Raw genomic sequence first — 13,828 nt, forward strand, 5'->3', positions numbered from 1 at the left:
GTTTCCCCAAACTTTAATTCTGTCTTCGGACTCTCCCACCCCACAGGGATAAGAGATTATTGTATTTCTGCCTCTGCCCTCTAATCATGAAGTATATGATGTACATGATCTTGCAGCAACATATATTATCTATATAACGCACAGGATATACCATTTCTAGTGCTTTTTGGCTCATGATCATTTTTTAGCACGCTCCGTATCCCCCTAGGTGTAGTGGGTGGGAATAAGCATAGGTAAGGCCTGGAGCATAGGTAAGGCCTGGAGCATAGGTAAGGCCTGGAGCATAGGTAAGGCCTGGAGCATAGGTAAGGCCTGGAGCATAGGTAAGGCCTGGAGCATAGGTAAGGCCTGGAGCATAGGTAAGGCCTGGAGCATAGGTAAGGCCTGGAGCATAGGTATGAGCATTTCATAGTCTTACGTAAACTATTTCTCTTTTCTTGTGTGTTACTGCACCACCCCTTTTTGTCTTGATCCATTTCTATTCCCATCCGCTACACCTAGGGGGACACGGAGCGCGCTACAACCCATGTGTATTGTATATTGTCTTTACCAGGAGGCCAGATACCCTTCCTTGTAAGAGCAGCCCCCCGCCCGCCCAACAGGACACAACTCAGTGCGCAATAAACCCCAACTCTCTGTATATTGATATAAGTTTGGGGACTTAGGGCCTGATTCAGACCCGCTCACGAGCGCTGAGCGCTCACAAGCAGGTCGATGTTGGCCCAGTGCGCATGCGCACGAGGGAGCCGGCTCCGTCATGCGCATGCGCGAGACCTGGACAGCGACCGCCAAGCCGTCGCTCCGGGTCTCGCTACAAAGGGGGCGTGCTGTCGATAATGAATGACAGCACGCCCCCTTTGGTGGGCGTGCCGGGGGTGTGGCTGCCCAGACGTAGGTGTTCCCATGGGAACACCTACAAGACTAGAAACATTGTAGAGTGCCGCCATTATGTATCACTGCCCTAATGCAGTCTCAGTGATGTTACAGGAGAAGGGACAGTCTGCATAGGCAGAAATGTGGGGAAGAAGCCTCATCACACAAAGGGGGTCATTCAGACCCGCTTGCGAGCAGCAGTACGCTCGCAAGCGGGTCGATGTTCCCCACTGCGCATGCGCACGACGGAGGGAACTCCGGGTCTCGCACCAAAGGGGGCGTGCTGTTGATGTTGATTGACAGCACGCCCCCTTTGGTGGGCGTGCCTGCCAGACGGAGGCGTTCCCATGGGAACGCCTACCGTCTGAAGCCGGCCCCACTGACATCACTAGTGATGTCAGTGGGAGTGATTTGGGCTCTGCTAGAGCCAAAATCACTCCAGGGCTTGTGGCAGGGAGACCCTACCACAAGGTCTCCGTCGCAAGTCCGATGGTCGCGATGGTCAAGACCATCGCGACCATCTTTTTGGCCGCTCGCATATGCTGTGGTTGGTCACCCACAGCTATACGAGCAGCCAGTAGGCCGCTCAATTTTCATGGAGGAGGGCCCTGATTCAGAGCGAGCGCTCTGGTCAGAGCGTCCGGCTCTGAATCAGGCCCAAAGATCAGACTGGCTGCAACCATCGTACCCTGTACACATCACATGACTGAGCCAGCCTGCACCTCTCACACACTAACCAAGGAATCCAATGACCTGCAGCCCCCATACCACAGTACTCTGACTGGTAAACAGCTGGCAATGCCCATCTGAGCCCTGGAATACCTTCGCTCCGGCCTGGAAGGCACAGACACACTACTGGATAAGCCAGCCGCCCGGGAAAGATAATCTTCTTCCTCCTCCTCCTCCTCCTCTTCCTCCTCCTCCTGGTCCTCAATGAGTTTCTTTACTTTTACTACTGAACTGGCCACAGGGATCTTCCTCTTCCGGGAGCTCTCCCCCTACAAAACACAGAGCACGCAACTGCTCAGCAAGCAGAATGTCAGCTCCCATGTCCCAAACCCGCAGTGAGACCAGCTCACCTCTCATATCCCAAACACATAGAAATTAAACAGTACAGGACTAGGAGTAAAAGGAGCCGGATACCAGCATGCACGCAAACACATACGGCAGCACAGATGGTGTAGTGGTTAGCATTACTGCCTCACAGCGCTGAGGTCATGGGTTCAATTTCCATCACGGCCCTAACTGTGTGGAGTTTGTATATTCTCCCAGTGCTTGCATGGGTTTCCTTCGGGTACTCCAGTTTCCTCCCACACTCCAAATATATACTGGTAGGTTAATTGATGCCTAATAAAAATTATCCCTCAGTGTGTGTATGACCATGTGATGGGGAATATAGAGTGTAAGCACTGTGGTATAGAGTGATGTGATCCCTAGTGTGTATGAGCATGTGATGGGGAATATAGAGTGTAAGCACTGGGGCAGGGAGTGATGTGACCCCTAGTGTGTATGTGTGTGACCATGTGATGGGGAATATAGAGTGTAACCACTGGGGCAGGGAGTGTTGTGATCCCTAGTGTGTATGTGTGTGACCATGTGATGGTGAATATAGAGTGTAAGCTGCACTGGGGCAGGGAGTGATGTGACCCCTAGTGTTTATGTGTGTGACCATGTGATGGGGAATATAGAGTGTAAGCACTGGGGCAGGGAGTGATGTGATCCCTAGTGTGTATGTGATAGGGAATATAGTGTAAGCTGCACTGGGGCAGGGAGTGATGTGATCCCTAGTGTGTATGTGTGTGACCATGTGATAGGGAATATATAGAGTGTGTAAGCACTGGGGCAGGGAGCGGTGTGACCATGTGATTGGGAATATAGAGTGTAAGCAGCACTGGGGCAGGGAGTGATGTGACCCCTAGTGTGTATGTGTGTGACCATGTGATAGGGTATATAGAGTGTAAGCAGCACTGGGGCAGGGAGTGATGTGACCCCTAGTGTGTATGTGTGTGACCATGTGATTGGGAATATAGAGTGTAAGCAGCACTGGCGCAGGGAGTGATGTGACCCCTAGTGTGTATGTGTGTGACCATGTGATGGGGAATATAGAGTGTAAGCACTGGGGCAGGGAGTAATGTGATCCCTGGTGTGTATGTGTGTGACCATGTGATAGGGTATATAGAGTGTAAGCAGCACTGGGGCAGGGAGTGATGTGACCCCTAGTGTGTATGTGTGTGACCATGTGATGGGGAATATAGAGTGTAAGCACTGGGGCAGGGAGTGATGTGACCCCTAGTAGTGTGTATGAGTGTGACGATGTGATGGGGAATATAGAGTGTAAGTACTGGGGCAGGGAGTGATGTGACCCCTAGTGTGTATGTGTGTGACCATGTGATGGGGAATATAGAGTGTAAGTACTGGGGCAGGGAGTGATGTGAATGGACAATTATTCTTTCTGTAAAGCGCTGCGTAATATGTGTGCGCTATATATAAATACACACACACACACACACACACGCTCACCTCCCGGGACGCCCGGTCAGAAGATCTGTAGTCGTCCTCATCCGCAGCGCTTACATCATGCAGCTTGTACAGTCGGGTGACACCGATGGCCCGGCTGGCCTGTGAGTGTGGCTTGGCTGAAGTGGCAGTGCTCTGGGATAATCTATGAAAGCCGGCGCTCTCGGGGGCATGGTGAAGGTTTTGGCTGCTTCCCGGAGGTCTGTATAACTGAGCTGCAGGTCGCTGGGCCCTGTTACTGGAGGAAGCGCTAGGCCTCTTCCGGGAGAACAGCAAATTCTCAGAGCCGCAGTGCAGGTCATCACTGAAAGGATCATCCAAGTCCAGCTTGATATCAATGACGGCCTCAGATGGGGATAACTCACGGAGCGGCTTCACAGCAGACGTCAGACGGGCAGCGAAGCCCACGTCACTGGACACCCTGTAAATGAATCCAATAAATAAAAAAAATAAAAATTATGGTATAATTTACCTTATGTAACTCCTTTTCTTCGAGGTCCACAGGAATTACCTTGGGGTATGTGGTTGGAGTGATCCACGCACCAAACAGTTACAAGCTTTAGCTCCCAGGATGCACTGGGTCCTCCTCTATATATAACCTGCCCCTGACTACAGGTACTTAGTTTGTTACCAAGCCCAAGGCAGGAGAAGGAAAGAGGAGAAGGAAGGACAATTGTACCGCAAAAACACTGTATGAAGAGAGAATCAATGAAATACAAAAGAAAAAAAAGTTTACCGAATAAGACCAGGTGCATTAGGGTGGGTGCTCTGTGGACCTTGAAGAAAAACAGTTAACAAAGATATGTTATACCAGAACTCATTTTCTTCTTCGGGTTCCATAGGGTCCACACGAATTACCTTGGGGATGTCCTAAAGCAGATCCCTTAAGGGTGGGGGACGCTCCTGTTTGGGCGCCAGATTCTCCTTTCTGCTAAAGGAAGCATCCTGCGCCCAAAGGAAGTATCCTGAGAGGCAAATGTATCAAATGCGTAAAATTTTAGAAAAGTGTGGATGGAAGACCACGTGGCTGCCTTGCACAATTGTTCAGCAGAGGCACTACGACGAAACGCTCACGATGGTCCCAAAGATAGAGTAGAATGTGCTGTCACTGTGTCTGGAACAGAGAGATCAGCTTGAGAAATTGTCATATGAAGCCACCTAGCCAGAGTCTGTTTGTTAGCTGGCCAGCCTCGCTTATGACAGCCGTACAACACCAAAAGAGAATCCGAATTCCTAATGGAGTTGGTGCGATCTACGTAGATACGGAGGGTGCGTACAACATCCAGAGACACTTCATCTACAGAGAGGTCTGAAGACTGGAACCACAATTTCTTCATTTACATGAAAGCAGGATACTACCCTGGTACGAAGAACAGCTCTATCCTGATGAAAAATCAAAAAGGGAGAGCGACAAGAAAGGGCTGCTAAATCAGAGACCCTGCAGGCACAGGAAATAGCAAGAAGAAAAATGGTCTTCGCTGTCAACCGCTTGAGGTCTACTGATTTTAGGGGTTCAAATGGGGGAGACCGTAGAGCCCTGAGAACCAGAGACAAATCCCGCTGAGCTACCAGAGGGATAAAGGGTGGTTGAACCCACAGAACACCCTGAAAAAATGTCCTAACATCAGGCAGTGGAGCAATCCTTCACTGAAACCAAACAGAGTGCAGATGCCTGAACCCGAGTGGCCAGGCGGAGATCCCGGTCTAACTCAGCCTGGAGAAAAGCAAGCACAAAACTTCAGGACCATATTTTCTATGCTTACACCATTGAACATACGAGTGCCAAATCCTGTAATAGACGCAGGCAGAGGAAGGCTACTGTGCCGTAAGCATCATCTGAATTACAAAAGTAGTAAAACCCTTGGCTCTTAAGATGGAAGATTCAAGAGCCATGCCGTCAAAGACAGACGGGGAAGGTCTGAATGCAGGAAGGGAATCAGTGTTAATAGGTCCGGCCTTGGATTGTCTATGGAGAGACTCTGAAGGTCGATGAACCAATGGAGTCTGGGCCAAGCAGGGGCTATCAGTATTACTGTTCCACCCTCCTGATTGAATTTCCTTATGACCCTTGGGAGAAGGGAGAACGGAGGAAAAAGATTCGCTAGCTTGAAATCCAACTTCACTGCTAGAGCGTCCACAAACTCGGCTGAGGGATCCCTGGTTCTGGAGCCGTACCTGGGGACCCTGTGGTTATGGCCTGAGGCCATGAGGTCTACCTTTGGTAGCCCCAATTTGTCCACTAGGATCTGAAAGACATCAGGATGAAGAGCCCATTCCCCGGCATGTAAATTCTGCCAACTTAGGAAGTCCGCTTCCCAGTTGAGGACTCTTGGTATGAATAACAAGAGATATGGTAAGAACTTACCTTTGTTATCTCTGTTTCTACGAAGTCCATAGGGTCCACAGGGTTGACCTTGGGGTATAGGTTGGGAACCAAATCCGGGCACCACGCAGTTAAAGCTTTTAGCTCCCAGGATGCACTGGGTCCACTCTCCCTATAACCCCACCCCCAAGCCAGAGGCACCTCAGTTTGTAAGTAGCCAAAGGCCGGAGGAGGAGAGAAAAAGAGAGAGAAAACTGGAACACTCAATAACCATACTCACCGAAATGGGAGACGGAAAACCGGTGACCAGCCACACAGCCCATATGAAGCCAGGTGCGTCAGGGCGGGCGCCCTGTGGACCCTATGGACTTCGTAGAAACAGAGATAACAAAGGTAAGTTCTTACCATATCTCTTGTTTTCTACTTCAGGGTCCATAGGGGGTCCACAGGGTTGACCTTGGGGATTTCCCAAAGCAGTTCAACCAAGGGTGGGGACGCTCCTGTGCTGAGAGGAGAATCCGTCGCCAAAAAAGAAACATCCTGAGAGGCAAAGGAAACCAATGCCTAGAACCTTAAAAAGGTGTGGACAGAAGACCACGTGGCCACCTAGTAAGGCAAAACAGCCGAGGCGCCACAGCGAGCCGCACACGAGGGTCACATGGCCCGAGAAAAAACAAGCATCAACAACAGGAAGGCCTACCCATGGGTAGGCCCCTGAGGAAGACCTACGAGGCCATCCAAGCCAACATTTGGTTATAGGCCGGCCATCCTTTCCTGTGAAAACCAGAAATCTCAGACCACCAATAAGGAGTCCGATTTCCGTAAGGAACCTGAACGGATCACATAAATCCAAAGAGGCCAGACCACAGTCAATGAGGCCACACCAGCCGAGAGGACTGGGGACAGAATGGCCGTACCATAAGTTCCAGAATATGGAACCTGAAAACCACTAAGAAGAAACACAGGGCGAGAGCAACTCCCACCCTGACATGATTCCCTCCAGAAGAGGGAGCCACATGAGAACGCTCCCAATTCAGACACTCTCCTGGTTGATATAAACACCCTGAGAGAAAGAGAGAGCCTAAGCAATAGACCATGTAATGGCTATCACAACCAGCGGTTCCATTGACTGTCCCCGGAGGTAACGAAGAACCACTACTTACTCCCAAGGAGTCCCTAGGGAGGACAAATGGAGGCATAATCAAGAAAACACTCCAAAGGATGAACTGGATACCAGAGTGAAGCAATTCCATATCTTAACCATACTGACAGTGTAGAGATCCGCACTGTCAGGAAGACCAGGCCAAGTGTGAAACCCAAGCCAGCCGGAAGGAATGCCAGAATATCTGGAAATCCTGGACACCGGAGGATTGTATCGACAGGTACAATACCATAAGATTTATGGCTGCCACAGTTTGTGGTAGGTCCCAGCAAAAGCTGATCCATGTGCTCTAATCATTCCAACGATGACAAAGCCAGGGAAGCCGTAAGACCACTGTAAGGACACAGTCAAAGACAAACGACCCAGGTCCAAGGCAAAACCAAGGACCCTGAGACAACAGGTCCGGGCAGGGAAGCATCAGGGATGGAGTATCGATGTAGAGACTCCGAAGATCCAAGTACCCCTGACATCTGGGGCAATCAGGAGCCACCAGCAGGAAAGCATCTCCGTCTCGATTGAAAACACTTCCAAAGACCTCGAGGAAGAAGGGAGACCGGAGAACACAGGTACACAAAGTGGAAGGACCACTTCACCGACAAAGAGTCGCTGAAGTTTGCTTCAGAATCCCCAGAGCTGAACTGTAACACCATAGTGTGATAAAGTCAGAAGGCCATGAGGGTCACCTCAGGGGGGCCCCCCCTGCTCACCAGGAGATGAAACCTCTCTTGGGGAAGAGACTAGTCCCCGGGATGCACGTCGTGACGGCTGAGGACTCCCGCTTCCCAATGGAGAGCTCCTGAAATGAACGCTGCCGAGATGGTCGGGAGGAGACCCTCGGACTATGTCCGAATATGTGACATACCTGTCATTGCCACCCAACGAACAGTGTTGCTAAAAAGGAAGCCACTGTCCTGACCCTGTCGGACTGAACCTTTTCAGGTTCACCGGGAAACAAGAGTTATGCCAGAGTAAGTTAATTGACAGGGTGGAATCGACAGACGTCCAACTGCACTGAAAAGGATTCGATCCAGACACTGTCCATAGCAAAGAAAACCCTGGACGAGATGGCCATAGCCACCCGGACAGGGACCGACTTGCCTCCGGAGAGAGCATCATCGTTTGAACAGTTATCCGACAGAAAAAACTCATTCCATCTGGAGATGAGCCAATTATGGAAAGGCCTGGAATGGAACTGAGCCCATTCCACCATGCATCCCAGAGTGTAAAGACATCTGTCGACTGCGCAGATAACCATGTACTCCTAATGGAAGAGAGGAGATTCCGTCTTACGCCAGAAGAATTCTCAGATTCTGAGAATCCAGCAGGGATCCTAGATGAAGAATACCCAGAGAGGGATGCAGGGAGGACTTTTTCCCCGTTGATTAAACGTCTGCACCCCGAAGAAGCCACAGTCATCCTGACCTGGCCGTAAAGTACCCCGGTGATCCCGCTAAGAGCAGGAGGCCGTCCAGGTACAGGAGCATTGGGATATACTGAACAGAAGAACTGTCAGAAAATCCAAAACGCTGGTAAACCCCTGTGGGGCTGAGGACAGTCCCAACAGGCAGAGCCCGAAAAATTGTAAGTGTTGCTGTGATACAGCAAACCTCAGCCCATGCTGAGGAAAGGTCTCTGTAAGTACCCGTAGGCACGCGTCCTGTATATCCAGTGATACCCTAAAGTCCCCAGGTTCCAAACATCGTATGATGGAGCCTAGGGATTTCCTCCTGAGCCCAGGTAGCTTTAGGAACTGGTTCAGGGAATTGAGACAGAGAATAGGCCAAAGAGGACCATTCAGCCACCGCACCAGAAAGAAAACAGAACAACCAGTCCCTCACTGAGATAGCTTTCTGGATCTGTAAGGCCCTTGTAAAGAGGGCGTACCCTCCTACCCACGTAGCCGCGGCAACTTGACACTAATACCGGGCGAACTGAGAAAATCGGTATCTCCCAGTTGTAGGCCTGTCCCGTCAGACTGAAGAGATATCCGTAGGTTCAGAAGCAGGATCGGCTGGCAGTCCAGGCCTGCTCGGTACTGGATATGTCGGCCCTTGTAGATGCCGACAGTCTACGAAGAAACAGACCTTTAGGCTGACCCAGAGGACAAAAAAGACTTAACAGACTTAGTCTGAGGCCTTGTAGTGGGCATAGCTGAAAGCGGTAAACTTGTCGTTAGTAATACTGCCAATGTTACTACAATCTTGTCAAGGTCAGGACCAAACAATATCAACCCTAAAGATGGTATCTGCACCTCTGCATTCCCAGAGCGCAGCCATAGGGTATTACGGAGGATACAGTCGCAGCCGGAACTCTGAAAGTTAGGAGACTGGTATCCAATATAGGCATTTCCACCTATGACAACAGCATATATTACGTGAGCGACCAAATACATTTGAACCCCCGACGTGTTGGAGGGGAAAAAACGTTACAAATGCATCAACCCAATATGCAATAGTATTAACCAACCATGCTATAGCCATGGTAGGATGGGTAACAACTCCTGAAAGCAAGTATACTGATTTCAGGCAGAGTTACCACCTACGGATCCGAAGAATCCGACCACGCAGGAATGGGAGGCGTAGTAACGTCTGTAATCAGACGAGTAACACGCCCATCCCCCCCAGGAGGGGCTCGTGATGACCCTCAGGGAATTTGGGACAGGAGGCCAAACACTGTTGTAACACCTCCTATCTGGCAACAGCCAGAGTCCTGCTATGCGATCCACCCGCTAGTCAGCAACAGGTAACCCGAAGGCACGCAATACTGAGGGTGTATGATACAGGTGCAGGTCAACATTCACTCTAACCAGAATGGACCTGCTACCAGCCCTAAAGCAGGGATAATAATACCTGAAATAGGCTTCCCCCCGTGTAAGAGGGAAAGAGCCCCGAACAGTACCCAGTTCACGGCAGAGCCAACTGGGAAGTAACCACAGGGCGTCAACCACTCCAATTAGCGTTTCGTAGAAAACGACATCCACCCAGGGTGGCTGTTGTGGTAATCCCTGCAAGGGGAATGACAGACTATTGTGGCACCAGGGGGAATTCATATACTGCGAAAAACCCCTGCAGGGAGCGGTAGTCTGTGTCACAGGGGAAGAGTGCAAGAAGCTGCGAGATACCCTGAGATGAAAAGGGCAGTACGGTGAAGTAACCCCAAGTGAGGTACAACAATGGGGCCCGCCCGGCGATCCGCAATTGAGAGGATCCCGAGAAAACAAACCGCCCAAGGGGGTCGTGAAAGAGGCCGGCACCAGATGACGCCACATACAGAACCCTTTATGAGTCAAATCCTCCGCACTAACACCTGCAGCACATGACTTGCAGGATAGTAAAAATGGGTGCAGTATAACGCTCTATATCCTGGTCAGACATATCTGACCAATCTTGGCGGAAATATTAAGCAGCACTATACTGGTCCTGACTGATGCCAAAAATTAGCTGCAGGGACCCATTTTCAGCGTATGCAACACACAGTTCCATCTAAAATATGGCAACGTGCAGCACGCAACAGTATGTGACAAACCACACAAATATTAACAAGTATATAAATGTGAGGTCTCAGAACCACCCTAAGTACAGCTGTATTAGGGCAGATAAAGAAAAGGGATAGATATACACTGACAGGTGAGAGAATAAAGTACAGTCAGCACTAGCATAAGTCACATACAATGCAGATATATACATATATACATAAACATGTCATATAATATACTGCACTATTACACTGCATGCAACTTACCCAGATTCAGTGTCTGGGAAGGCTACAGCGCTGTGTACACTGACCTGATGGTGAGGTACGCAGGGGGACTGGACTCACTGCCATCCTGAGAGATCTCTGCTGCACCACAGAGATAAAATGGCCGCTGGAGACCTCAGAGGAAGCGTGGCCCGCGGAGGAAGCAGCTCAGCGACGCCAGACTATGGATTCTGAAAGGCGCGCTGAGCTGAGGGGAGGAGCCGCTGTAACAGGGAAAGCTTCCTCCCCTGGCCGGCTATTAACCCCCGGGACGCCGGCTCCCTGCACCGATCGTTAAGTCCCTGGTGGTCTAGTGGACACACGGGGTATGGGGGGCCCGCCGCCACTGCCGGCGCCTCCGGTCTGTCCCCTGAGACCGGAGGCACAGGACTGCATTTGAAATGCGCGGATCACCGCAAGCGGTGATCCGCGACCTTACCTGCTCCCCGTGGATCCGGCAGCAGTCCTGGGCGCCCGCAGAGTCCGGCTAGTACAGACTCTGGGGTCCCGCTGAGATCCCCAGATCTGTACTGGCGTCTCAGCGCCAGCGGGGTGACGGAGCGGCAGCTTAGACGTCCTATGGACAGTCTGACGCTGCCGCTCTGAAGAGTTCAAAGTCCATGAAAAAACTTTGTCCCTAAAAAAATAAAATAAGCTTAGGGGCTGCTAATCAGCTCCCCCTGCGCTAACGGTGACCCGACTCCGGCCGGGCACCAACTTAAACTGAGGTGCCTCTGGCTTGGGGGTGGGGTTATAGGGAGAGTGGACCCAGTGCATCCTGGGAGCTAAAAGCTTTAACTGCGTGGTGCCCGGATTTGGTTCCCAACCTATACCCCAAGGTCAACCCTGTGGACCCCCTATGGACCCTGAAGTAGAAACTGTCGAGATTGCTGGAAGACAACATTCTGCCCAGACCAGACAGTTTGTCACTTCCGCCATGGCTGCCTGACTTCGCGTGCCTTCCCGATTGTTGAGGTAGGCGTACTGCGGTCGCGTTGTCAGACTGTACCTGGACAGGCCTGCCCATCAGTATATCCCGTGCCTGAACGAGTGCTCTGAATACTGCGCGCAGTTCCAGGATGTTTATGGATAGTAGACCCCCCTTGGTCGTCCATCTTCCCTGAAAGGTGTGATGACCAGTCACTGCACCCCAACCGCGGAGGCTGGCATCGGTAGTGAGGAGCACCCAATCTGGAATCCAGAAGGGGGAACACCTGTACAGATGAAACGTCTGCAACCACCATGAGAGGGACAGCCACAGCTTTGGAAAAAGACGGATCATCTGTGACTATCAACCGGTACTCCCCGTTCCACCGGTAGAGGATCAGCTGTTGCAGTGGTCTGGAGTGGAACGGAGCATATTCCACCATGTCGAAGGTGGACACCATGGACCCCAGAACCTGCATCGCTGAGTGTATAGACACTGTCTGACAGCGGAGAAATCTGCGAACCCGCAATTGAAGGGCCACAATCTTGTGTTCTGGCAGAAATATCCTTTGTGCCAGAGAATCCAGGCGTGCACCTAAATGCACCATCTGCTGTACTGGAGAAAGATTACTTTTTCCAATTTATGATCCAGTCGTGTCTGTGTAGACAGGCAATAGTCAGTCTGAGATGATGCTGCAATACCTATGGAGATTGTGAAAGTATCAGGAGATCATCCAGGTATGGCAGTATCCCGACTCCCTGTTGCCTGAGGCAGGCAGTCATTACGTCCATTATTTTGGTAAACACCCGAGGGGCTGTTGACAAACCAAAAGACAGTGCCTGAAAATGTTTCTGCAGAACCGCAAACCGTAGAAATCTTTGGTGGGAAGGTGTAATTGGCACATGCAGATATCCGTCCTGAATGACAAATCCCCTGGTTCCATTGCCAGAACAAATGACTGAAAAGTTTCCATATGTAACTTGGTCAGCCGGATAAATCTGTTGAGACCTTTCAGATTCAGAATAGGCCGGTGGGACCCATTGGCTTTTGGATCAATGATTGGAATAATAACCCCCTTCTTTGTTGATCCAACGGAACCCGGATTATTACCCCTGAATCCAGCAGGGAACAAATGGCCTGCTGGAGGGCCAAGGCCTATGAGGACTCCACAGGAGAAGTTGTGTAAAAAAACCTTTGCGGGTTACTTCTCCAGGAAGTAAGGGCGTACCCTCGAGAGACCACTTCCTGGACCCAGGCGTCTGTTGTGTGATGCTGAGAACTGAAGAAGAAGTCGGCCAACCACCCTGGGATTCCCCAGGGGGAGGCCTGCCCCCTCAGGCCGTGGGTTTATCATCTGACTTAGAAACCGGACGTCCGATTGCCCAAGATCTCTTAGTTTGCAGTCTCCTACGAGAACTGGGTTGTCCTTGCGGGCGAAAGGCTCGAAGTGATGACTGACTAGATCTAGGGGTGGTCGTTGAAGGCAGACCAGCCACCTTGAAAGCTGCCAAAGTAGCTACAATCTTCTCCAATTCTGTGCCAAACAGAATGCCTCCCGTTAACGGCAGGGATTCCAAAGCCTTCTTGGACCCTGCATCTGCTTTCCAGTCCCTTAACCATAGGGCTCTGCAAACCACCACTGAGGCAGCTAACAACTTGGAATTCAGTATACCGGCATCTAATGCCGCCTCTCCCAGATAGAAGGCAGCTTCCTTGATATAGGAGATAATTGTCAGCTGCTCTCTGTAAGAGTATTTTCCAGTGCCACTGTCCATTCTTCAATGACCTTAGACACACAGGCCGTGGCAATGGCCGGGCGGGCAACAGCTCCTGACAGAGAAAAGGCCGCCTTGAGACAGGCTTCAAGTCTTCTTTTATCTGTGGAATCCATAAGGGAGAATGCAGATGGAATGGGCAATGTGGCGCTCCTGACCAGATGTGCCACATGAGCAACCACAGTCGGCGAAACTTCCCACCTAGCGTATGTCAGGTGGGAGGGGGTATAAAAGCTGTAACCTTCTTTGTAACATGGGATTGTCTATCCAGAGAACTCCATGAATTCCCCATAAGTTCAGAGAGTTGCTCAGATTTAGGAAACTCAGCCTCAACAACCCTCTGGCGCTTGAACACCGGAGCCTTCCTGGGTTCTGGCTCTTCACTATCTATTTTTAAAATAGTTTTTCCCCACCCTAATCAAGGAGAGAACATCTGCTCTTGGAAAATGGTCCTCCTCTCCTGAGAAATTCCTGAGAGGAGCCCTGTATGTCCTCACACTCATCTGCAGATG

General features: G+C 50.8%; 1 protein-coding gene across 2 annotated transcripts in view; it reads right to left on the reverse strand.

The window, feature by feature from the left end:
• Positions 1 to 13,828, reverse strand: part of ZC3H14 (zinc finger CCCH-type containing 14) — a 69,485-nt gene that overhangs the window by 37,854 nt on the left and 17,803 nt on the right. For both annotated transcript variants that reach the window (XM_088475202.1, XM_088475203.1), the window contains 2 exons: positions 3,394 to 3,811; positions 1,696 to 1,871 (listed from right to left, as the gene is read on the reverse strand). In XM_088475202.1, coding sequence (XP_088331328.1) covers positions 1,696 to 1,871; positions 3,394 to 3,811 — 594 coding nt within the window. The remainder of the gene's footprint in view (positions 1 to 1,695; positions 1,872 to 3,393; positions 3,812 to 13,828) is intronic.

Source organism: Taudactylus pleione, unplaced genomic scaffold (assembly GCF_031769625.1).
Source record: "Taudactylus pleione unplaced genomic scaffold, aTauple2 ptg000166l, whole genome shotgun sequence".
NCBI lineage: Eukaryota > Metazoa > Chordata > Amphibia > Anura > Myobatrachidae > Taudactylus > Taudactylus pleione.